This window comes from Melopsittacus undulatus, chromosome 4 (genome assembly GCF_012275295.1).
Source record: "Melopsittacus undulatus isolate bMelUnd1 chromosome 4, bMelUnd1.mat.Z, whole genome shotgun sequence".
In the NCBI taxonomy this organism is placed as follows: domain Eukaryota; kingdom Metazoa; phylum Chordata; class Aves; order Psittaciformes; family Psittaculidae; genus Melopsittacus; species Melopsittacus undulatus.
Genome location: NC_047530.1, coordinates 48268989 through 48295499, shown reverse-complemented (window position 1 = coordinate 48295499; position 26511 = coordinate 48268989). Strand labels below are relative to the sequence as shown.

At 46.2% G+C, this 26511-nt stretch overlaps 2 protein-coding genes across 10 annotated transcripts in view; one reads left to right on the top strand and one right to left on the bottom strand.

Moving 5' to 3' along the window:
* The window catches only part of SLC8A3 (solute carrier family 8 member A3), a 110304-nt gene extending 105064 nt beyond the window's left edge, over positions 1–5240 (top strand). For 4 of the 5 annotated variants that reach the window (XM_005149230.4, XM_031049125.2, XM_031049126.2 and 1 more), the window contains 4 exons: positions 898–1022; positions 1534–1633; positions 2907–3182; positions 3468–5240. In XM_005149230.4, the coding sequence (XP_005149287.1) occupies positions 898–1022; positions 1534–1633; positions 2907–3182; positions 3468–3844 (878 nt within the window). In that variant the 3' untranslated portion in view covers positions 3845–5240. The remainder of the gene's footprint in view (positions 1–897; positions 1023–1533; positions 1634–2906; positions 3183–3467) is intronic. The other variant, XM_031049127.2, reaches the window with a different exon arrangement.
* An 8026-nt stretch (positions 5241–13266) lies between these two features.
* The window catches only part of SMOC1 (SPARC related modular calcium binding 1), a 132468-nt gene continuing 119223 nt past the window's right edge, over positions 13267–26511 (bottom strand). For 2 of the 5 annotated variants that reach the window (XM_031049057.2, XM_031049059.2), the window contains exons 11-13: positions 24958–25205; positions 18785–18835; positions 13267–16663 (exon numbers count right to left, since the gene is read on the bottom strand). In XM_031049057.2, the coding sequence (XP_030904917.1) occupies positions 16647–16663; positions 18785–18835; positions 24958–25205 (316 nt within the window). In that variant the 3' untranslated portion in view covers positions 13267–16646. The remainder of the gene's footprint in view (positions 16664–18784; positions 18836–24957; positions 25206–26511) is intronic. The other 3 variants (XM_031049058.2, XM_031049060.2, XM_031049061.2) reach the window with 3 other exon arrangements.

Sequence of the window (26511 nt, the reverse complement as noted above, 5' to 3'; positions counted from 1 at the left end):
ATATACCTGACTGGTCAGTCCCAGGAAAGCCAGGGGAAATCCAGCTTCTTTCTTGGGAAATTAAGGCTTTTCAGAGAGACCTTTGGCATATGCCTGCACTTGGGTGTACGGGAAAGCAGACCTAGGCTGGGGCTGGGGACAATGCCAGGACACCATTTGTGCTAGCTGGGATGCTCCTTCCCATCCACACAACCAGAACCTCTCTCAGCTGGGTTTGCTGGGGCATCAGCAAGATGAGCCTGATACAGGGCCGTATCAGCACGCTGCTGACTTGGGGTTCTGAATTAGTTTCCTCCAGCAGAAACTGAACATGCAGTGATATGAAAGAAAATCCCCACTTGCTTCCTGACTTCTTCCTGTTCATTTTTCCAAACACTAGGAATGTGCTCTTGTGGTTGTGACTCTGTGTGTCTGCCTGAATGTTAGATCAATCACTGAGTGGCACAGGATGCCAACAGTGATCTTCTAATCAAAGGGGAATAAAAAGATTCCATCTCTTGTTCATTCAAGCCAGGAAACAAGCCAGGGCATTAAAGCTGTCTTAAAGGACAACTGTGCCAAATGGCAGAATGAATTGGTACCTTGGTCTCACCAAACATGTGGCTGCTGCAGAGGTACTGGGAGGGTGCACGCCATCCAAAAGCACCAATGCAGGCTGGAGAAACAGCTATTTGGGGTTCTTTTTAATAAATTAAAACTATGCTGTGTATGGTTTTGGTGACTAGGATTCCAAAATCTTTGCTCCTTTATTTCTGTGGTCCAACACCCCACCACTGCCCCCATATTGCTGTGTGAGTTTGGCAAGCTGTGAAGGCTCAGGCTCTGCAGACAAGCCCCCATGGTACCCCAATGCTCCAGAGCTGCTGTCTAAACTTGGTGTTGACCTTGCTTTCACAGAGGTGGCTGAGAGGAAGCTGACAGTTGAAGAGGAGGAAGCCAAGAGGATTGCAGAGATGGGCAAACCAATACTTGGAGAGCATCCCAAACTAGAGGTCATCATTGAGGAGTCCTACGAGTTCAAGGTCAGTAGTTGTCCTAGAGGTCCTCCAGGAGGTGAAAGCTATGTGGCACTGAAGAGCAGCCATGAAGAGCTGGACTGATGGAGGCAGGGAAAGGGAAGCTGGAAGAGGAAAGGGAGTATATGATACAGTAAAGGGTAGGGGAAACCTACAAGAAATGCCAGGGGAAGTAGCTGGTGGTAGGAGAGGTGAAGGGGGGAAGACAAGGGACCCCTGCTGGAAGCAGAAGCAGCCAGCGTGCAGGAGAGTGCAGGAACAAAGCTGTCTCTGGTGATGCAGGCATGAGGTAAGGAGCCTCATCAGGATTAAGGGGTGGCAAACTGGTGAGGTTTGAGTCAGCCTGTCCAGGGAGAAGGTAGGCTCAACTCCAGTCCCGGCCTCATCTGTCTGGTTGGAGAGTGCGTGTGGCACTTCCATGGTTTGAGAAGGGTCTGTAAGGCCACAGAGGACTGCAAGATCAGCTTTGCCTGCTAGCAGCTGGTTTGATTGCTGTGCATCTTTCTTTCCACAACAGAACACTGTGGACAAGCTGATTAAGAAGACAAACCTGGCTTTGGTTGTAGGGACACATTCCTGGAGGGACCAGTTCATGGAGGCCATTACCGTCAGCGCAGGTGAGGGGACATCAGGAAACCCACACCAGCATCTGTAGGGTTCCTGCAGCCTGAGGTGATATCTGTCTAGGCTGAGGAGACAGGATCTGCCTGGTCAGTGATGCTCAGCTGTTGCGTGTGTTGTGGCTGTCAGCAAAGCCAGTCCAAAGAGCTTTTCTGCTCCAAGTATACTGGACTTTTGCAGATGCATTAGCCAGGAGCTCAGGAGATCCATCTCTTGGTGCAGAGACATCCAGAAGGCCAGTTTTCAAAGACTATACATTTCCTGGTGGTGCTCCTGCTGCTTCAGTGGTCTGAAGGGCTGTGTATAGGCAACATGTTCCCATCCTGACTGCGCTCCTGGCTTCTGCCTGGTGTTGTCCTGTTCAGGTAGCTCCTGCTGGTGGAAGATGTCCTGTCTGCCATGGCCAGTAGAGTCTCTGGGAGTGGAGAGGGTTATCACATGTGGATAGGAGATATTGTCCCATGAGGCAGCCGCTGGAGCAGGGAAAAGACCAGAGACCTGCCAGCTGTTGTCCGGGGAGCCTGGGAGAGCTCATCCCTTCCAGAGCCGTGCAGCTGTGGAGCAAACATTATAGGCAGGTCCATGTTTTTTCTCAGGCCTGCACTCTCTTATGTCTCTCCTTCCCTTGACATCTGCCCTGTGTTCCCTTCCTGCTTTCTCTTCCATTATCCTGTATCAGCACAATGACTGGCAATGCCTCCATCCTTGGGGATGACCTTGCCCCAGGCTAAGAAGGAGACTCCTCCAAGAGCCTGCATCACTGCTGCTGATCCCTCACAGAGATGAGAAATCTCTTGCTGGGGCACTGCTGGTGATCAGCCCATGCTAAAGGAAGACCAAGAGGTCTCTCCAGTTTCCAAATTCCATAGCTTTTTGCTGATTTTCACCTGCAACAAAATACATAATTTGAGCTGATATTGGCATAAAGTTATTGGGCAACAATAACTTCATGGTGCCCCTCAGCAGTGACCTCCACAGGTTGACTAATTTCTACGCAATGTCCTGTGGATGGGGACAGGGCTGTCCCTTTGTGGGTACAACATATCCCTGTGTCACTCCCCTGCCCTGCAGGTTCTGAGGTGTCCTGGGAGGCACCTGTCTTACCAAGCCTCACCCATCACTGAGGGACGTGCTATGCCCTGAGCCCACTGTCATGGCTGGCACCATGCCACCTTGTCCCATGAGGGCAGCATCTGTAGAGCCCTGGGGTGGGGGGCTGTAATCTTGACCTGCCCCATCGTGTGCACTCTTCTTCCATGTTGTTTGCAGCAGGTGATGAGGATGAGGATGAGTCTGGTGAGGAGCGCCTGCCATCCTGTTTTGACTATGTGATGCACTTCCTGACCGTCTTCTGGAAGGTGCTGTTTGCCTGTGTGCCCCCCACCGAGTACTGCAACGGCTGGGCCTGCTTCATTGTCTCCATCCTCATTATTGGCATGCTCACAGCCGTCATCGGTGACCTCGCCTCCCACTTTGGCTGCACCATTGGCCTCAAGGACTCAGTGACTGCTGTCATCTTTGTCGCCTTTGGCACTTCTGTACCAGGTGGGGTGGCCGCGGGCAGGGGATGGGGTGCAAGGAAAGTCTTCTGGTTGCTCTCCTGCACGCAGGGGAGCAGCTCTGTCATGGGATAGGGTTCAGGCTGGGAAGGGGCTCCACAAAGCCCTGTCCCAAGGCAAGGTCTGTGCCCCGCTTGGTGGCAACATGGGGTCCTTGGACCCAGGAGGGGGGCTGTGCACCAGGAGAGGTCTGTGTCCCAGACATGAAGGGTTGACCATTTATCCTGTTGAACCCCCAGTGATTTCTCCTTCCCTCCTCCCCCAACCGCAGACACGTTCGCCAGCAAAGCCGCAGCCATTCAGGATGTGTATGCCGACGCCTCCATCACCAACGTCACAGGCAGCAATGCTGTCAACGTCTTCTTGGGCATCGGGCTAGCATGGTCAGTGGCAGCAATCTACTGGGCATCGCAGGGGCAGGAGTTCCAGGTGTCAGCAGGCACCCTGGCCTTCTCCGTCACCCTCTTCACCATCTTCGCCTTCATCTGCATCAGCGTCCTCCTCTACCGCCGGCGACCCCACCTCGGGGGGGAGCTGGGTGGCCCCCGGGGGTGCAAACTGGCCACGACGTTTCTCTTCGTCAGCCTCTGGCTGCTGTACATCCTCTTCGCCACCCTGGAGGCCTATTGCTACATCAAGGGGTTTTAGGCGGTGGAGGGACGGTGCCGCCGGGGGGAGGGACACCCCTCCTCCGTTACCTCACTGGACACCGGTCCTGGAAGCGTGGTTTCATGGGAGGGGACAGCTGCCCATCGGAGGCTGCCGCTGCCCAGGCGGTCACACAGCTGGGCGCCAAGAAGGGCAAACCCATCACAACGTGAAAAAACAACCAAACAGACAAAACCCACCCAAAAATGATACAGAAGAAAAGGAAGCAACAATGGCAAGTGTTGAAATAAAGCAAACCACAATAAACCCAGCCACTGACCCCACTCAGTGAGATGACCAAGTCTCAGCCATCTCTGAAAGCCACCTCTCCCACAGGAGCTTGTCTCCTTTCCTCCCAAGCACCCCTCTGCTGTAAGGAGATGTTTTCTTATTTTCACTAGTTGGGAATTGCAGCAGTCTGATGAAGAATTTGTGGGGTTTTCTCTTTCCATTTGCTCGTTGCTTTTCGGTCTGGGGGGAGCCGCTGATCAAGTTCTTTTTTTTTTTTCCCTTTTTTACTACTTAAACAGAAAAATGTTAAAAACTGAACCTCTGAACCTTCGGGCTGCCGTCAGTGCTGGAATTGAACACGTGTATTTTCTGAAGCCACACAAGAACGTGACACAGTCAAAGAACTTTTTTCACTATTGCCCATTCCCTCCTCTGCCGCCTTCCATTTCTTTCTTTTTTAAGAACATCACAAGACTGATATATTTTTAATACAGAGACACACAGACACAGACACACATTTAGTGACAAAGGCTGGAGCATGTAGCATCTCAATCACCTGCCTGGGCTAAGAAAAAAGGAGGACCCCCCCCAGCCCTCTAATATAATACGTATCATGTATATTTTGACTATGGCATTTCTCTTTGTATAATTAACTTCTAGCTTGTGGTATTGCAGGGAGAGAAAAATTATGTTCATTTACAACTGATAAAGAAATAAATGGCTACCCAGGAACAGCCTGCCCTGCGAGACGTGTCCAAGGAAAGCAGCACCGGCTCCTTGGAATGGTGGTGGCAGTGGGTTTGCTGCGCAGTCCTTCTGCTCAGAGGTGGAAATGAATTCAGGGACACCTGGATAGTGTGCCCATGTGTTCCCAGTGCCAGCCTGCCCGAGCTGTGGCGTGGCTGTCCTTTCACTCCTTTAGTACCCTGGTTTTCACAGCACTCTCATCTCACTGGTGGTCTTGAGGCCATTGAAAGGTATGGGCTTAAAAACTGCCACCCATGTCAGGACTTCTTGAGTACCATTAGGAACACCAGACAGACAAAGAGGAGTCCTTCTCATTTGAAGTGCATTCTTTTTAAGGAAAAACAAACAAACCACCACGAAAGTGTGTCATGAATTACATCAATGGCTGCAAATAGAAATGTTGGGTTGGTAATAAAAATAAATAAAAACTATACCTATATCTATAAAAACAGTGATATCTAGAAACATATTTCTTAATTGAGAGCCCTGCAAGAGGATGTTAAAACCTCACTCTCTGTAAAGTATTTTCAAGATGAAGATAATTTCTTCTATCAAGAAACAGGTGCTGAAAGGGGAAACCTTTTCTTCATAAAGTTCCCTACAATAAGCCAGACTTTGGAGGCAGAAAGCAGGAAAGAGGCTGCCGGAAGCTTTGCCTCTGTCTGCTGCCACCCCAGGAGGCAGGGAGGAGGTGTCCACAAGATAGGGAAAAAGCAATGGCAACAAGTTTGCCATGGACAAACATGTAACAGAGATGTAACATTATAGCAGGAGAAGACTAGATGGGAATGATAATGGTCCTTAACACAGATGAAATATATATTTTCATATTAAATGTTTATCAGATATCTATCTCTATATAAATGTGCAAACACTTAAGGCAGAGAAGAAGGATCCTTCTCAGAGAAGCAGCAGGAGTTTTGCCAGTGGAGGCCCACTGTGGGTGGAAGCTGTTGGGTTTGAAGCCAACAAGCATCCCACCTCCTGCTCCTTACCCTCCCTTTGCCATGCCTTTCAGAAAGGGCCTGGAAAAGATGGGCAAGAGACCCCAAAGCCAGGCTCCCACTGAGCTTGCCAGTCCTTCTGCCTCTGTCTGTGCCAACAGCCACAGAGAGAGCAGCTGCTGCTGCCACCAACCAGGACTCCAGAGCTCACACGTGGAACACTGAAACTGACCAAAGCTCCAAGCACTGTCTGTGGGGTTACAGCATGGCTCTTAAGGGGAGGTTGTTATCATTGCTGGGTTTAATTTAGGCGCATAAAGACTGCTGAGCCCTTATGTCACCCGTGCCAGCTCTCTGGGTAAAGCCCAGCCTGGGAGCTGCCCTGCTGTTCTTCTGTTGCTTGTGCTGCGTCCACAATGTGGTTTTCATCTGCTTCCTTCTTCAGCTGACTGCAGGGGGGTGATGTGGGGGGATGCCTGGTTCCTGTGAGTGCCAACTACATGGGGACCCTGCTGCCCTCCATGCACCAGGGCAGTCTGCACCAGGTGACAGCATCCGTAGAGTGTTTCTTTCTTTCATTTTTATTTTTTACTTCATTAAAAAATATGCAAGCTGAAAAAAAACCCAACAAAACCCCAGCAGGTTTTGTGCTTTTGAGGGATTTTGTTTCTTTTTCCTGAGGCTTTGATCTTTTGGTTCTAACTATCATCTGCTTGACCCTGTCTTCCTCGGGGCAAGTGCTTGGACTTGGTTGCAGTGGCTCTGTGTGGTTTGCTTCCCTTACTACTTTCTCCCTCTGGCTTGGTACTCTGGGACGACTGACAGTATTTGTCCCTGGCTGGCTGGCAAGAGGAGATTTCGCTGCTGTCTCTATTGTTTGTGCTCCATTCCCTTTGTTCCTCCCATCAGCTCCCCATGGCAGACTGCAGTAACAGCCTCCTGGCAGCCCTCATGCTTCAGGCAGCAGCCACTTACTTTTCTGCCTCCATCCCTGTTCCTTGATGGGGCCCCATCGCTACTATGGTGGAGGACAAATAACGTGTCCTGGCATCAGGAGGGAAAATCCAAGGTGATCATCCTGGAGGCCTGAAGTGGCATGGGGGCATAGTTTCAGGGCCACCATGCATGGTGCAGTACCTCTGGATGCCTTCCCACCACTGCTGCCGCTAGCACCCCATGGCTTTCGCCAGCCAGGTGATGCTGCACTGCATGGATGCTGGCGAAAAATCAACCTTTGGGTAAAGAAGAGTTTTGGAAAGAGTCACTCACTCCCCCTCAAGATGGCTGGGAATTGTGTCCTGGGTTTGGTTGGTACCATGCTACCTCCTCACCAAGTATCACCACTGGCTGCTTTTTTCCACTTGTACTTGGGCCCCTGACCACAGAAGTGCTCTGTAGAGTTAGAACCCTCCCCATGTGCCTTTCTGCAGCAAAGGGGTGGGTGCAGCCTGTAACCCTAGGCTCCATCTTTGCCTGCCAGCATGGGGGTTCCTTGTGGAGTGCTGGGGGATAATGGGGCTTGGGCACGTCATGGTACATTGCAGTGTGCTCAGGTGGGGATGCTGTGCTGCACATTGCTCCCTTGGGGCAGCCAGCGTTTGGCAGAGCCATGGCAGAGCCATGACAGAGCCATTGCCCCACTGGGTCCTGCACGCTCCCATCTCACTGTTGGGCTGTGGGGTCACTGCCCACCCTTTGCCCTGTCAGCCAGCTCATGCCCTCTTTGAGCCTGCAGCACCCACAGCCATCATGCCTGCTCAGGACCCACATGGAACCACACAACCCCAGCTCTGGGAAAGGACCCATAGCCTAGGGCTCCAGTGAAGGAGCTTGGGGTGGTGCTTGGGCATTGTGCGCCTTTGGAGCTGGATCACTACCACCACTGCAGAGAAGCATCACAGTCCCCATAAGTGCTAAGTCATAGATACAGGGTGGAAAGGCACCATTCCACAGCAAGCTCCTCCTGAGTAAGAGGAGCATGTAGGCATCAGGGATCAGCTGTGGCATGGTACAGTGAGAACAACATGCTTGTTGAGTAAAGGTTTCAAGCTAGAGAGGAGGCACTTGCAGCTCTTGGATTGGGCTTTGACACCTGTTTGGTAACTGCTGTGATGGTGGTGTGTTCAGTGCTCTCCTAGACAAGCATATGTTAAACACAGGAATATTCTGTGATGCACACTTCCTCTGATTCCATGGCTGGGGCTGCTGGACTGGTTTGTAACTCACTTGTCCCTGGTGTGGGAGGACTCCTCCACTACCCTCCGTCCCAGAGTAACAACACAAGCTTACCTCATTTACCGTCTGCAAGGAGAAGCCCCATCAGCTCTGTGTGTCACTTGGGCTTCAGCCACCTTGGCCCACTGCCTGCCTTCACCAGCATAGCACTTTGTTTTGGGAAAGCATTCTGGAGGACAGCCAGTACTGTTGTACCTGGGCACTGCTGAGATAGATAAAGTGTAGGTAACAAGACCTTTGAGGAATGACCATTGTGCACCTCTCAATAGTGCAATAGGACAGCTATAGATGGTAACAGAAAGGCATCTGGGAGATCTGGTCTTTCTTGTACATGCTACCATTCAAAGCCAGGAAATTTCAACCCACCCTTATCACACTTTGGTGTTAAGTGGTGGCAGCTGATTCCTCATGTCATTCACCTGGAATTGCTTCATTCTGGGGAAAAAAGAAACTGACAAAAGCTTTTGGGGGTTAATTCTGCCAGGAAGCGGATGCAGCCCCGACCTTGGTGTAGGAGCCAGCCACTATGAGCGGGAGCAGCAGTTGCTCAGCCCTGGCCACAGGCTGGAAAGCACTTGTCACCAAGAATAACCTTTGGAGTATTACATGGAAAAATGTTTTTAATGACCGTTGTCATCAGTGTGCATGTGCCAGCAGCAGCCAGCTTGTTAATAGCAGAGCTGTGCGTGCCAGTGCTGCTTAGTGCCCAGCAGACAGTGCTCCCAACTCGCCCCTCTAGCGGGAGGGGTTTAGGGATTTTACACCTCCTAGTATTTAAATGAGTTATTTAAAATACATAGATGATTAACAGCATGAGTAGATTTATCCATCCCCCACCAGCCCCTCCCCACCTTCCCTTCACCCAGGGCTCTGCGCTTTGTCTGGCAGCATGCACTAGCAGGGACACACCAGACCCCCTGGCCCATGGGGCATCCCAGCAGGCAGCCAGAAGGTCACTCACGCTTGCACCCCCACTGCCAACATCAGAACTCCTTGTCCCCCTCTCCATGCTTTACTGGGATACTCATCTCTTCCCCACACTTGGCCTTGGGTGGTAAAATGAGCTTAGACATGGAGCCTGTGGGTATGATTTAAGGTTGATGAGCTCATCAGATGTTCCTGCTGCACCTCAATGTGAGCATTCACCAATGTCCCACACAACACCGCTGCTATTGCCACGTGTTGCCACGTATGTGGCAAGCTGAGTGGGAGCTGTGGCTAAAGGAAAAACTGTGACCTACCTTCTACTCATTGCTGGGCATGCACTCAGATATTGGCCCTGTTTGAAGAATGCAATAAAAAAACCATAACTTAGGTCTAGGAAGTACTTTGAAATTGGTATGTAATCTAGGTGCATTAAAAAAATAAGCCATTCAAAGAAAGAAGGGTTTTTTTAGGGTGTAAGATGTGACATTATAAATGCCTTCCTGAAGCTGTAAATACCTTACCAAGAAGATGTCTACTGTCTAAGAAAATACGTTTGCATTACAGAAGCAGTGGTCACATTTTGTGAGAAGAGTGTGTAGAGCTTGGGTGCATGGAAAAGAGGCAGTGGGGGGAATATCTCAACACAAAAGCTTCATCAGTGCTCTATTTTTCTCCTTCTTGTTTCATTCACAAAGGCATGGAAAACAACTGCTACTAACCTTGTCATAAGAGAATTTTGCATGTGGTAAAGGCCTTCAGGTTCTCCACTTTCTCCTCTTCCAGCTTCCAAGAAGTCATTTCCGCTGGATTGCTGCCTGCTGAATCTCACTTTGTGTTTGTGCACTCATGTCAGCTGCCCCACAGCAGGTCATTGCCTGCTTCTCTGCTGAAACTCATCCTGTTGGCTTGGACTATTTCTTCTATCAAGCATTCTGGTGCTACCCTTCAGAGGTGCTCTCAGGGCCACCCCTCCATTTGGATATTACCAGGAAATTTCATAGCAAAGCAATTTTCTAAAGCTGCTGATTGAAATACTGAACAGACCTGGACCCTGGGCAGCCACTGCAAAGACTTCCCCAGAAAGCTCTCTGACTTTGGCACTGAGCTCAACGTATTGTGGGTCTACATAGGTTGTGCTTCCTTGGCTCATTTATAAGGATGTCTTCTGGGACAGTGCCAGAAGACTTACCAAAGTCAAGATATACCACATCTAGTGCTGACCCCCATAGCCGTGAGGCTAGTTATCCTGTCAGAGAATGGAATCAAATTAGTTTGATGCAATTTGTCCCCAGCAAGACATGAACAAACTCATTCCAGGCTTTCTTTTTTTACAAATTTATAGCTTTATGTAGGGGATTAGAGAATAACTGGTCAGCAGCTCGCTCTGTGAAGATTTTACATAGGTATATTAGGACATCAGGTCTGTAATTCCCTAGGTTTTTCCACCATCTCTAGTTGGGTGATATTGCCTTAAGTCCCCTGGAAGCTCACACGTAGTCTACAATGCTCCAACACGCATCCCATGTTTCATATTTTTCCTTTCTATGCCTCAGGATGTCAAAGAGCTCTTGATCCCCTTTATTGGTCTCTACTTACACTCCCTTTGTTTCCCTTGCAGCAGGATAGTTTCTTACTGGGACTTTGTCCCCAGCTCTTTCATCGGGTCTCTGATCTCTTTTATCCTTTATGACATCTCTTCACAGACCATGCCCACCAGTTTTCCGAATTCGTTTGATATTTGGTATTTTCTTTTTTTGAGTCTCAGTATTTTAGATTAACTCTTTTTACAAAGGCCTCGTATTCAACAGCATTTTGAGGAGAAAAGGCTTGCAGCAGACATCTAAACCCCTGAAACAATCCTAACAGCTCAAGAGGTGCAAAAATTCACATTCACAATGGGCTGCAGCTGAACAGATCCAACTTCAGCCACTTTCATACAGCTTCATCTGTTACAACCTGCCAGCTCATAGTGAGAACATCCAAGTCACTTCAGAAATAGCTCCATCTCTCCAGTCAAATACTACGTCAACTCTTTTCTGACATGGTGAAGTCAGCAGGGATTACACTTCAGTGGTCCCTGCCAAAATCATGACTGAAGGAGACAGCAGTGGTGCTTTGTGCTATGCAAAGCCTGAGCTGTACTGGGTAACGGAGCATTGGACATTCAAACTCTGCAGTTTTTAGTGCTTGAAGTACAGCCCTGAGATACTACAGAAGAATTCATTTCACTAAAGCGAGGCTTCTGTTTGTGTAACGAAAAGCAATGAGTTAAGGATTAGTTTTGTACTGGGACTGTATTTGTTTAATTTAGGAAGGTGAATTCACCTGTACTTAACAACCAGGTCATGTACTGAGGAGCTACTCCGAGCACCAAACTAGGGCCATCTAGTTGTGAGCTGCCTGTAGGAGACCTGAGCCTGCTATTGCTGCTGGCACCCGAGAGCAGGCAAACTGCGGAACCTCAACCTCTGCAAGAGCCACACAGCATACATGTTCTGGTCTTCAGATCCCCAGTGCAGTCCCAGTGTGCCAAAAGAATAAACGAACATTTATGTTCCTTTATTTATTCATTCATAAACCTATATCCCCAACCTCCTGCAATGAACATTTATTCCACAAAATGAATGTGGAATAAATATTCACTGCAGAAGGCTGCGGATATAGGTTTGTGCTACAACACAGCATCAAGCTGGTGATGTTTTATGAATGAACACTAAACACCTCCTGGTGTACACAGGCAAGACACCTTTGAAAAACAAAACCCATTAAAATCAGTAATCAGGCCCTCAGGTACAGAATGGCAGAAAGCATCACTGCTTTCTGAAGCAGCCAGCCTCACTTTTGTTGGCAAACACTCCATACAAAATGCTTGCTGTTACACTCCTAGTTCCTAAGGTGGTGGTTTTATAACCCACTTTGTTTTCAAGATGTTTTCCAAACTAAGGAGCACCACTCCTGCAGATCCTGCTGTCCAGTATAATATCAGCTTTTGGAAGGCTGCCAAGTTATTTTGCCTGAAAAGGCTTGTAAGGGCTGGCTGCTGAGAAGTCAGAAGGTTGTCATTCTGCATGTGGATTTCACTAGTTATCTCAAAGACAAGGGGAAGATGGTGGGGGAGGAGGAGAACTCTTCCAGCATATCACAGTTGGAAGCAGAAGCAAGCTCTCTGCAGTTCTTTTGACTTGCTTACAGAATGACTGCACCATCAGGGAAAGGTGAAGAGCTCTCAGTGTACCTTATGTTGACTCCAGAAACAGGAAGCACAGCCAAAGAACCTTTCTTTTAGTTTTGTTTTTTTTTTTTAGTATTCTTTTCCTGTTTTTAATTAAGTCTTGCAGAACTCCAGAGGTGGCAATAACTGCTTCTCCCTTAGCCCCAAAACTTGTTACCTTGGTAGTACAAGGAAATGAGCTCAATTTCACAGTTTATTCTTGACAAATCCACATTGGCTATCACTCATCCCTGCATTTTCTGCTTTCATCGTTGAACCTGCATCTAAAGACAACAGTCTGTTACGGTCCCTTTCTGCCTATCTACAAACAACCCAGCCTGTGACTACTATACAAGCAGAAAACCTCGCTTTGGGACTTCAATTGTCTTCCCTTTGATGTGCAATAAATGAGTTGGCTCCTTATTAACTGTAAAAGATTCACATGTGATCAAGTGAAATGACATAGACAGTCATAAGAAAACTGGTCATATTTGCTTGATGGGAACAGTTCATGGCCTTTTCCATCATGGACCTGGTGCTTGCAGCCTCTGATGAATGTTACCTCTCCATAGCCTAGAAAAAAAGGCATGTTCTACAATAGCAGCAGCTTCCCAGCATAGTTTGTTACTTGTCATCTGTGAAGATTAAAAGGTTTTGGACAACAGCTAGAAGATACTGTTTCAAGCTCCCATTTTGTGAGGGCTGACCTGCAAAAGCATGAAGGCTCCTCTGTGAATGGAGATGAGGAGATGTGAGGTGCAGTGCCTGTCTTCGATCCATGGTTCGGGGATAGACTGTGCTATGAGATCGCACTTTGCCATGGGTGCTACCTTCTGAGGTCAACTCTATTCTCCTGCTGAAGCTTCACAGCCTTTCTAAGCAGCCTGGGCAGATTCAGGGAGCTGTCATCACACAGCAGTACTATGAGGTATGTTTTAATTTATCCTGGAGGCTTACACACAGGGGAGAAACATACAGTGAACTGAGATCCCAACCAAAGACTGACACATGACTCTGCAAGCAGGAAAGTACCCTTCCTCCTCCTTTGGCACTGTGTAGGTCACAATATTATGTGGAATAGAGAAGTTCTGGAAATCAGGATTCAACAAGAAACCACCACAAGACACTGGAGCAAAAATTATCTATTTTATTACAAAACCAAAATCAAACAGATGCCTTTCAGTCTAAAAAACAATGCCATAGGTAGAAATGTGCTGGGGCAGGGTAAGTCCAATATAAACCCAGGCCATGGAAAGCAGTGCCTTCACATGGATGAATCCCACTGTAATACAGTTCCCTCCAACACACCATGTCCTTGGAGGATCAGCAAAAAAGGAAAGATTTTTGCTTCTAGCAGGAAGAACAGATGACTTGCATTATGGAGCCCTGGTTCTCTTCTCTGTTCCAGCTGTTTTTCAGCTGTCATTCAAAGTAGAGCTGGAGAGGCCAAGGAGGACTTTGAGGATGAGGAGAGACATGCCCAGGGTCTGCTTCCAGGCACAATGCTGACACTCCCCATGCCCCATCTTCAGTAGGATGCTACTGATGCAAGGCAGAGAAGAATGCTTACCACTGACAGATAAAGACAGGTTTAGCCTGGCAGCCAAACATCTGGCAATAAACATAAAAAGGGAAGCAGGGAGTGGAGGCTGGAGTACAGACTGGAAAGCTCACACGGTAGGTTGTATGACTCAGGAACAGTACTGTTTGCATAATGTTCCAACAAACAAACCCAGAACACACAACCTAACCTCTGTCTGGACATTACACAGTCATGCTGGTTGGGTCTTGCATGTCAATGTACAAGTGCTCAGAAGCTGCTCAGAGGCATATGCAAACCCAACAAGTCAGGATGCAGAGCCTTTGACTTGTTTGGTGAAGGTGAAGGGGAAAGCATTATAATGCTTGGACCTCAATCCATCCATAAATTTGAGCATAGGAACATGAATCCACATCAGTACCAAAGCTGGCATCAACTGCCATGACTTGCTTGGCTTCCTTGAAAAACTGACGCAATTTTAATTGCAAACTACATGTGAATACAGGCCTTTTGGAGGGGAAGGACACAAGGGTGAGATAAAAGAGGTGTGCAGAAGGATTTATGTGACAGGCAGGAGAGTTGGCTGTTGGATGGCTGGTTTACTGACATTTCCAGAAGAAAAGATGCAGTGATGTTTAGCAGCTCCGCACTCCCATGGCACTCTTGTGAAGCATTGCCCTGCCCCAGTGACAGAACTCCTATAGGCATCCAATTGGCTGCTTTTGATGGATGTAACTATGCATAAAGAAAAAACAAAACAAAACAAAAAACCCACCAAAGACCAAACACCAACACAGCAGCCACAGGTTTTAATTCTTCAAACTAGCGTATTAAAAAAGGAGAGGGTTTTGTTTGTTTTACAGTTGGATACTTTCTTTATTCCTACAATAGGATTAATGAGTGACACAGGTGTTCCTAACTATATACTAAGCCAAATCATTTCAACAAACAAAAGATGTGCCCTGGGCATTTAAAAGAAGATGCAATCACGAAGATGGGATCTTACAAGCCAAGAGAGCACACGCATTGTATGTGAGAAAGCATGAAGATCCAGCAGCAAGATCAGCTCTTGCTAATAAGATAACTTCTTTCTAGTCTGGTGTTGTGATGTATACTTCAGACATTATCAGAGGTGTTTTCAACCATGCCAAATGCTTTAATTAGCTCAAATCTGCTTCCCAAAAGAAGAGTTATCACTAAGTAGCTATTTATAGAAAGATTTTTGTTTAGTTTTTCTGTTTTTTTAACTTCTTGTTTTGTCAACAAGGCATTAACTTACTGCATCAGGACATTCCTGCTGCGATGCATTTATCTCATGCTATCATGACAATATCATGCCAGAGTGAAGATGCTATGGTACAACATCTTTTACCAAAGCAACAAAGCCTCAAGGAACAAGCCTAGTCTCTCTACACTAAGAAATTGTTGGTATGATCTCATATTAGCATGGCGTGTCATCATCTCTGACTACAGAGATGAGAGGCACAAGGATCACTAGGCCTGAAGTGGGAGGCTGCTCAGAACATTTCCTATGAAGAGGCAAGTGCTGCCAGTGGTTGGAAATGCACAAAATAAAACAGTGTGTCCCATCACACTCTGTCCAAACCTAGGGTTGCCAATACGGGTGTCCCTGTTTTACTGCTGACTTTACAATTGTATCTGAGATTAACTAAGAAACTACTTTGGAAAAACTGCTGGTAGTTGAAATAGATCCTGTGGCTTCCAAGAACACTAGGCTCCTCAATCCAAGTCTTCACTGTTATTGTGACACTGGAGTGTGATAACCCGGGAGGCACTGGTAACAGTGCACAGGGTGAAGGCAGGCACACCATTATGCAGGAGAGGAGCTTGGGGTTCATAACCACCAAAGACAAGGATAGTCATTGCAGACAGGTCTTCACTAGTGAGCATAGCCCAAGCTGTAGTATTGAAACATAAGTAAGCCAGACTCCTGGAGACCAGCAGCATGATTGTGTCTTTCTGCACTGTCAGCAAAGCAACAGGCAAGCTAATGCTGCTTTTAGCAGGCCTCTCATATTTTTATTATTGTACAAGATAGAGATGAATACTTTGACAGAGAGGAAGATGCAAGACTTCACTCTGCTGACTCTACTAGGCCTACAGCTCCTCCGTCCTCCTACAGTGTTAGAACCCCTAGGCATGGTACATCCTTGTTAAGCATGTCTTCTGAGCCTGGATAGTAATGCATTAGCAATTCACTTCCACCCAACTTGCAGCAGGTGCAAAAACTACTTTTTATGTCCTTAATATAACCCCTTTTTATCCCTATGTTAAGCAGCACACCAATACTTCGGTGAAATCTGTGCTGCCTCAAAAGCCCAATTGCTTGTGAGTTGCACAGGGCTTTTCAGTAAGAAAGGAAGGATTCAGCTGCTCCAGGAAGCACTTAGTATCTGGGCACTGTATGAACATCTGCAACTACATGCCATACTCACTCCTTTTTGCATGTGGGTGTTAAGGTTTGCAACTGAATGATGATTTGGTGGCAGAAATTAATACATTACCGTAATCCGTTACATGCAAAGTGTCTCTCTAACCCTAACAGCCTTCAAAAGCAAAGGAAGGAACAGAACAGTGACTCCAACCCCTGTACAAGACAACTGTACAATTTACATATATATTTATATACAGTATATAAAATTCTCTTTCTTTGAGTCCAGTGAACTCAATTTTACGGCATCAGTAGCTGTTCCAATTTTAAAAACACATGATTCTGCTTCCCCCCACTCTCCAAAACATTAGATAATGGCATCGAAAAGCAATTAAAAACAAACCCAAACCCAAACCAACTATTAAAAAGTGCAAACGTTCTGGGTGCCACTTCTGCTACGTTGGATGTTGCTGATGCTGCATGCTTGCTCGCAAGCAGCAAGGTGTCTGTCCGTCTATTGCTAGATCTTTCTTTCCTTTGGGTCGGCTCCTGCCTTCCCTTCCCATCTTCTGCTGCTACACCAGGCGACCTACTGAGAGGTGGGGTGGAAAAGGAGGGAAAAAAGAACAAAACAGAAGCAGCAAAAGTGAGGTGAAAAAGACAAAACCAAAGGTGCACTTGACTGATAAAGATACAGTACAGCTTCTGCTGCAGCCATGACCCCAGAAGGCTGAGATCCCAGAGTAAGCTGTGAGGCTGAAAACAGCCAGGGGCTACTGAGACAGCCTTGCTAAAAAGAGTGTTGAAAGAATCACATGGAGGACTAGGAACTGACTTATGTTTAAACATAAACCACCACTTTCCTCCTCCTCCCCCTCCTTGGACATGGGCATGCTGTCTGGGAAAACAACTGGTGCAACGTCTCTCCCTCTGCTCTTCCACCTGCCATAGCTGATGCTGCTGCCAGGCTGCCTGGCCACTATCTCCTCCATGAGCCACACAGCCACCCCTAGCAGGCAAATCACCTCTTGCTACCTCTTCCCACCTCTGCAACAGCACAATGCAGTGCTCTCCCTGCTCCATAGTTCTCAGAGACCTGCCTGCACAGGGCACTCAGAAGCCTACCAAGCTACGGAATCTGTGGTGGAGATAAAGAATGCTTGGAGCTGGGGGTCCCAGGAACCTGCTGAGCTATTAGTGTCCCAGTGGATGGTGCCAGGGTGCTGCTTGGCATTTCAGATAGATATGCACATCCCCACACTTATTTCTTCAGGAAGCTTTTGTTAAGCCCCTCATCAAAGGTTCTTGAAGAGTCAAAGCTCTTACAGGATCAGAGCAAGAGCTCTGTGGATTAATTACAGGTGAAAACATGTAGAAGAGAAGGCAGAAGTATGGATTCGGCTTTTGGAAGGAGAAAGGCCTCAATGGGATCAGTGTTAATTGACATGCCCTGCCATGGGGGACAAATGTTGTCAAATGCAAAATTATTCCAGATTTTAAATTGACTGCACAGCTCTGCAAAAGGCACTCACATTGCTCAATAACCAGCTCATAAAACCAGCAGATTGACTTCAATGTCTATACATGCAACATGGTACGTGAGTGGGGAGTAGGGATGACCTGTCCCAGACTAAGTGACTAAGAAATAGGCTGCAGTCATAGTACAGAATCATGGAATCATAGAATCAACTAGGTTGGAAAAGACCTTTAAGATGATCAAGTCCCACCATTACCCCAGGACTGACAAGACCACCACTAAAGCATATCACTGAGGGCCTCATCTATATGGTTTCTGAACACTTCCAGGGATGGTGACTCCACCACTTCCCTGGGAAGCCTGTTCCAATGTTTGACTACCCTTTTGGTGAAGAAATTTTCCCTAATATCCAGTCTAAACACCCCCTCGCTGCAGCTTGAGGCTGTTACTTCTTGTCCTATGCAATATTTTAATGCCTCCGCTCAGCTTTTAGCAGCCGACAAAAATGAAATACATGATAAGAACCAAGGACACACCAGGAAGCATCACTACATCAATGTATAAGGCTTAGCTGATCTTTATGTTCAGTTCTTGGTTCAGCCCATCTCATTAGGACCAGATAAGGTACCCAGAAAGGTAAGGAGAATATCAAGAGGTATGGGAAGAACTCAACACAAAAAGGAGTCTATCTAGACGTATGTTGGAGCCTATAGAACAGCAAGTGGCAGGAGAAAGATAGGCAGGGGAGAACTGCTCACTATTTCTCAGAGTCCAAAATGAGAAGCACCCAATGAAACCATGAGGCAGCAGGTCTAAAAGCAAAACAAATAAAACAAATGAAACCTGATGAAAGGGTGTGACTCACTGCCACAAAATACAGAAGAAACACCTTCACAGGGACAGTCTTCACGGGAATTTGTCCATGGAATAATGTAAACAAAAATATTATCTAAACCACTGCTTGCTAGAAGCAGCGAGAATAAGGAAAGAGAGTGCTCATTCCATAGCTGCCGTATCCTATTCTAATTCCTTAGTAAAGTACCCTGGCTAAAGACAGTTCTGGACTTGGAGATGATGCAGCAGCTGCGTGTTATTACATTCACACCTCTTACAAACACCTTTGTCTTCCAGCTGTTTCTATATTGCTCTTTGTGAACATAGGAGAGCAGGGGAGAATGAATTTTGGGACACATGGTTACCACAGAAAAAAAGGAAACATTTTGACAAGATACTCACTGAAAGGGTTAAGGCCTTGTCTTTTTCCACTGGGGAAACTGCTCAGGCTACCTGTAAAATCCAAGAACCACATTAAAGGCAATAAATGCCGTGGCATGACAAAGGAGCCTCCCCACTGTCTGCTGCCAGAGGGCAGGTTCAAAGGAGCTCCTCTGAGCATGCACACAGCACATCCTACCAGCACTGCTTAAGATTCACATGCAAGTGTCAGACTGACGTGCTTGAGATGAGAGATGTTAAATACCTGGTGTTGTAGTAGTTGACCATCATGGAATCCAGAGGTTTGATGTGGGCAAGAAGTAATAATTACAAGTTTAAACTAAACTGTTGAAGGAGGAAGAAGAAAAAAGGAAGAGTGCAAGCAGTGCCATGAAGTTTCTCAAAACAGTTTTTGCTAACAGCAAGCAAAATGTCATGTAGAAAGGGGGAAGCCAGAAGAGAGTGAAGGTGCAACAATACAGGTATCCCAAATTTACTAAATCTTTACCTTGGACCAAACAATCAAATAGGTGCCTAAAATCTTAAGACCTGCAGGGCAGGGGCAGTGCAGAGCTGTGACTGCGTCGTGAGACACCAGATGGAGCTCAGAACAAGGGCTCTCACCTCAACAGTAAACCTGTTCCTACCATGTGCAGGGTACAGACAGTATGTAGTAGACATCACCTAGGGATTACAGAAGGTCTAGAAAGCATGTCACATTTCCTGCTAGCTGCTTGGTCTGATTTCAGATGAGAGGTTAGCTAGAAATGGGAGCTCCTGCTCCCCACCAGAAGCACTAAGCCTGTTTCCACTCTCTACTCCAACCCAGCCTTTGATTTGTATGTGCATCTGACCTGATTGCACAGCTTTCTTTGCACATAAAGCACTTTGCATGCTGGCTGTGAGAACATGCTTTGCTCTGTGCAAGAGCAAGATAAGCAGAAGCTCAGAGAGCAGGGATGGGACTGGGGAAGCCTTGGGGGACAGGAAGCTGGAGTGCAGGACAGAAACAGAACGACTGGGAAAGGAAAGAAAGGGGGAAAGAAAGGTGGCAGTGGCTGAGTTTGAAGTGGTTTGCAAAGCACAACCTGTTGGCTTTAGAGACTGTTAATAAAAGAAACTGTATAAACATAGTGAGTTATTTCAAGGTCCCCAAATGCCAACCTCAGATCGGCCATCTGCCCTGGTGAGATGAGAGGAACCATTGTTCACTTGTTTCTGTACCCATGTATAAAATGTAGGGCTCTGTTGCCAAGAGGCAGATTCCTCTGGAGCTAATTGGCACTCTCCCAGGGAGCTGGCAATAAAACTCCAGGCGATTATAAGCCATGGTACCCTCTGGCCAGGCTGCCCCAAGGGCTGGGGGCCGAGCACAGGCAAGTACGCACAAAGACATCCAAAAACCCACGTTTTGTACTCAGTGCACCTAAGCCTACAGTGTGTTGCTGTGAATGAGACCTATTTGTCTTCAGAAAGAGGTGGGGAACTTCAGGTAAGTTGATGCAAAAGGTAGGGAGCATCCCCAAAATGGGAGGGATATTCCAGGCTGGGCAGCTTCATAGGGCTCTGTGCTTTCCGTGGCACCATACATCCATGCTAGGAAACTACTCTGAAGCTCATCACCTCTCATTCCAAAGGCAGAGTATTGCCTTCAGCCAGCTGCCTTCAATAAAACACACTCCAGGAAGTATACTTACAGAAATCAAAACCCCTCAAAAACAACACTACACCAAGCATAACGTTGACATGAAAGACAGGAAGGAACATAGCAGATAGTGACAGGTGGTTATTAACATATGCCTGGGAAGCCTTTGGGTATTACAGAGTAACATCCCATAATTCAGAATGTTTTATAATGCAAAGTATTTGCTCAGCCTCACAGGTATACTGTTTTGGGTAACAATTCTAGCCATGCCGGATTAGGCCAGGTGTCTTTCAAAAGGAAGAGCCCCAAGGAAATCCTGGCAGCTTCTTCTAGGTAGAAACAATCAGACTTACCAAGTAAAGCTTTAACCTTTGATGGGAGAGGAACATGTTACCACAAGCCTTACCTTGTGTTCTCAACACAAGAAGGATGTCCTGATTCATAATAACCATCAGTAACTTCCCTCAAGATTAAGGATGACAAACTATAGCCCCTCTACTGAGCTCCAAATGGGATATCTGAACAAAGCAAACAAAACCAGGCACTGAACCAGTGGAGCTCATTTACATTCTAATCTATTAGGTTAGATACATTTTATATATATATATGTATATACACACACATATATTAGATGCCCTATGAATTTCCTTTTTATTAACTCAGTTATTACCTGGTTACAGTTCTCTTATAGCCTCTTAGACTATTGTCAGCTTTCTACCATCATCAGTCCAGAGGCCTTTCCCAGGTGACTGCTCCTTGCTACCTGCTCTCACACAGCTGCTCACACAGCAGTGATGTAGAGCATCCTCTTTCCCAGAAGCCTCCCAAGCATGCAGAGCATCAGTTACTGCTCCAGATATCAGTAAGAAGGGTCCCAAACATCACTGAATTAAATCTGCTGGTTAGATTGTCCATTATTTTTCCTTCTTTCCGTAGTATTTGCCCAGCTCCAGTAGAAAATGACATGCTGTTTAATTACACATACACACACACTCTCTCTTTTTAATTAAGACATTTTTATCCTGTTTCTGGACTGTACTCTTGGTAGCTGGCTGTTGGCACAGAATGTGTCTGGGTTCCAGAAGTCTTCATGGCCTGTGAAGTGTGCCCAACACCTACTATCTGACAAGCTCTTGGATGGCAAAGCAATCACGGGATCTGAACTGGCAGAAGGAAACTTTCTGTCAGCTGGTGGAGGGACATTTCTTTGCAGTTTAATCCCTTAGCTCCTCTTTGGGCAGGCACAAAATGCTGACTTTGTCTTCTGAATTTGGAAGAATATAGAGGCAAAACTCAGCTCCAGCATTTTGCAGCCAGCACAGCCAGTATAAGCCTTGCTCTGATCTGAAGTCCTCCTCTCCAAGATCTCTGAATTCCAATTAATCTTGGGTCCAGTAACACTCCAGCAAAGCTTTAAAATGCATGTCTACCTCTTCTCAAGGACCCTGCCTTTTGACTAATGCAGAGAGCTAAATTTGCTCTTAGATCACAGATGGCTGTTCCCCCCTTAACTCAGGCTGTGCAGACTGCACTGATGAATACTAACTTTAAACAGGCTGTAAATCAGTCTATTTTCCTTCCACAATTCCTCAGACAATCCTAGATCAAATGATGGCAAAGACTGTTTCAGGTGTGCTCCAAGCTACAAGCTCCCCACTCCTGTTCTTCCGCAGTTTAAGAAACCATTAGCAGGCTTCTGCAAGTCCTCAAAGGCTGGCTTTATGTGGCTACTCCATTCTGAGATCCAGGAATGGCATTTTTCCATCTGAGTTACCTCTGAGAGAAACACATCCGGTTTAAGCAGATGGGCAAGAGCTGTGCAAAATGGCCACCAGACCTACCAGATTTCCCAGTAAGTTTCTGGGTCATCATAAGGATGGCAAAGAGGAAGGTTACTGGCAGACTGGGTAACCATATTCCTCATTGAAGAATCACTGGCTGGCAGCACCATGTATTAGGTTACCACAGACATCAGAGAACATGCTGAGAAGGGGAAGAGAGACAGAATTATGCTTCTCAGACAGGTTTGATCCTAAGTTAGAAAGAGCTCAGATTTAGGTTGGTTCTTATGAATATTCCAACTGAATCCTTCCACATATATCTTTCTTATTTAGACTATCTAGTGCTCAAGAGGCATATGACAATGCTGATTTATCTATGCCCTGTGCTTCCTTCACACAACACTATTTCCACGTTTGGATGGAGCTGGCAAAAAAAAAAAACAAAGGCAGAAGCCTTAGTGTTTATTTTCCTCAGCATCCCAAACCCTATAAAATTTGTATTCTTTTCAAAATCATTCCAAAAGTTCAGTTTGCCTGGCAGGAGGCACACTCACCTGGAATGATGACCCATTATGCTGCTGGATACCCAACCAGGATTTGGAACATCTGAGGCAAGTTCATTTGAAATGGAGTATATAGAGGGGAAATGATGACTTTCCTTGTCTCCCTCCAACCCTTCCTCATCCAATACAGACCAGAAAAAACTTTCCAACAAAGCTTTTGTTGAAATAGAAACCTTTTCCATGAGAAGTTTTGGTTTCATCTGACTGGCAGTTTACAAGTGAAAGCATGTCATCAAAAAGGTTCCCAACTAGCTCTTGGCTTGCACCCATAGTGACCTCAGCCCCAGCAGATGTTTGGAGGTCATGATACAACAGAGAAAGAAAACAGACAGCAAATGCATGGACTAGTTGACTGACTAAATACACCAATGATCAGGATAAGGGAAAGCTGGAGAAAGAGTAAGCTACTGGTTATTTCTTAGTTTCTTGTGAATAGAAAGCAGAGCCAACATGTTATCTACCACCTCACAAATTCATGCCTTCTTAAAAAAGATCCATTTACAAACTTGCTTACTGCACCTCTAAGAACCTGTCTTGGTTCTTTCCCACATGTTAGGACCTGCTCCCTGCACTGCCTCCTCCACTGCTTTTTAGCCCTCAATATCCTTTAGCTCACTTCAGTCCTCCTTCCACATAACTCAGCCATCTTTGATCCTCAAGGGCCCTCAGGCCTTCACTATGTATGTGGAGCTGTACCCAGTACAAGATCAGAGCTCCTTTTTGCCCACAATCCTGTCCCCATACAAGAGAATAAACCATAAAAGGTCAAGCTGTGTTCTCAACAAACAGTTGAGCAATCGGGCACTCACATTGTCTCACTGCTTTCCTTTCCCTTCACATAGGCTCAAAGATTCACATTTTCATCCTTCTCACCCTTATTTTTTCTACCTTCCATAAACTACATTTTGAACACGTGGTTGGCCAAGTCAGCATATTCCAGAAAGACTTATTCCAGGCCAAATAGCAATAAAACTCATTTGGCATATTCATCTTATTGGGAAAGTAATAAAATTAAGGAACAGGGTTGCTATTTTGGTATGTCATTCCTCAGCAAGGTACCAATGACAAGTAAAAAACCTTCCACTGAGCTAGGGAAGCTGAATGCTTCTCACAGCTGACAAGTAATGCAATAGGCATATGATGATAACTAAGGTACTTGCAAAGCACCTAGAAAAGGCAACTTCCCAACACCCAAATGCACTGATCCCCTTCCCACTCATGTTAAACCTGAAGAACTAAGGTAAGGTTAAGCCTGGAGAAAGCTACCCACCCTTCCCAACTGGCACAACAGTTATAACAAGAGCTCTCCACCCAGCCAAAACACCTGCACAGGAAATTAGTCCTTTGGAATCTCCCTGTTTGCCTTCTCCTGCCAAGCAAGTCTGTCTACAGTCAAGAATGACTGATAATTATTGAATTTGGGTTGAACAGTTTAATTTCATAAAATTTCTAAAAATATCAATTTGGTCCAGGTCCCAACAGAAGATGAGGTGAAGAATAAAGAGGAAGAAAAGGAAGGAGGGTGGGTTGGCTGCTCAGGCACTAAAGAGAAGGGAAAATATGTTATTCATATGCCCTATTTTATACCCCAATCTTAAAGTGTAATTTAACTGTGAAACAGGGCAACCGTACAGCCGTGCACTTGCTTTCTGAGTTGTTCCCTCTGCATCATCCACCTTCCTGCATGCTGGATTTAGCAACGAAAATGAATATTATTCCTGCTAGTCAACAGGGTCTCTGGAGAAAGACTGGATCTGTGCTGGCTCATACATCATTCAACCTACGTAGTTTGAGACAACAAATTATTGTTACCAGTGTATTACTCAGGAGGGACCTGATCTGAACTACAGTTTCCAAGCACTTCTTACAGTACAAGTAGGGTTCTGGGCAAGGCTCATCTTTTTGCCCTGTTTCTGTATAGAGGTTAGCACAAAGGTCTGTGGTAAGGGATGTAAGACAGAGCCTAGGTTTCCCTGCTTTCAGGGGGGTTGGACTAGATGATCTTTCAAGGTCCCTTCCAACCCTTGGGATTCTGTGATAACACAAATAACTAACTACATGTACAGGGCAAGGTATTAATTCCACTTATTTTCTCACACAAACTGTGACAATTTTGAATCATCTAGGAGAAAAACAGTTCCTGAGTTTGCTGTAACTCCAGGTCAGTCTTTTATTTGCATGCAATGGGGAAGGAAAGGCACTCACCTCCTTCTTTGCTGACTCCTAAGCACCCTTTCAGTTCCTGAAGTGAGATTGACTTGTCCTTGTTGAGGTCACAGTAGTCAGTGAAACGTCGGGCACATTTCTTGGGCTTGGCTTTCTTCTTCACATAACGCTTAAAAGGCTTCAGCTCCCGCTTGTTGATGTCATTGCTGCTATTGTTGTCCAGCTGACTGAAGTACCAGTGTACCACTCGCTCCTCCAGCGTGTGGCTGGGGTCTGGCTCAGAGAACCTGGAACAGAGGAAGCACAGGCCCCCAACAAGTGGGTGCTTTCACCAACACTGTCAAGCACATGCTCAGGAGCCAGAGCTGTTCGCAGGGTCAGACACACACTATGCCATATTTAGAGCAGGCAAAATACACAGGTCCTACAATCTCCTCCTTTTAGCTAGGCTCTTTTGAGATTAATTTATTCTAAAAACATCCTTCAGCATTGACAATTGGAGCCAAGAAATTCCTGGAGGTGGACACCCTAAGTAGCTCTGGTTCTCCTCACCCTAGTTGCTGAAACCCTGCCTAATCCCAGAAGGATCCCCTTTAGAGGGCAAAAGGCAATCTCCATGATCCTTTTGACCCTTCAAGTTGCCAACAGAACAGCTGTGAGTGGCTGCTGTCATGGTAGTTTCTGTGATAGCAACACAGAAGCTTCAATTTCTAAACTTCAGAAAGGGAATACATTTATTTTATGCAAGCCACATTCAATATTTGAAAACATCCTTGGCAAGATGCAACATTCTTGCTGTATCTATTTATATGATCTGAACTCCTGTGCTGTATTTTGAGCATATTTAATGCTTTTCACATGGTTGACATATACACAAGAATTCCACAGCAGACAAGCACCACAAATCCTTTAAAAGCAATACTATGGAACTGGCAACTTCAGTTTGCTTCATTTCTTACTCATCTTGATATTACAAATTTGACGTATTTGGCTCCCACTTTCTTACTCTGGACAACAATAGATAGTATCAGAGAGGAGAAGAGAAGGAGGAGGAGGAAAAGCAACAGTTGAAGATGCATGGATAGAGAACATTGCATTCAACGTCAAGCTATCACCGAAGAGACACTGTTATGTCACATCATGTAAGTGGTGTCTGGTGCTCTGCAGTAGCAGTGGGAAAGCAGTTATTCCTCAGTGGTACCAAGAACCAGGGAAGAAACTTTCTAAAGAAGAATTTTTTTAGAACTGCACTAAGCTATTGTGTCTATTGTCCATGTGGTAAGCGTGCCAAGAGAGAACGTTGAAATGATGCTGAAATGAGGCTGAGACTCGAGCCTGCCTCCTCCCAAGAATAAAGCATTTCAGTGCATTGGAATTAGTGGATAGGCAGTCAGACATGCCACAGTGACATTGGTTGCTCTGACTTACTCCAGAAGACATTTCCATATGCTGCCTAAATTCCTTCCCCAGAAAGAAGGACAGTTGCATGCTGCAGGCAGTCAGATTCTGGTGTGAGTTGGGGGCATTCTAGCTGACAGAGAAATAAGAACCCAAGTACCTTAAAAAAAAAAGCACTTTCAGACTGTCGCTGAC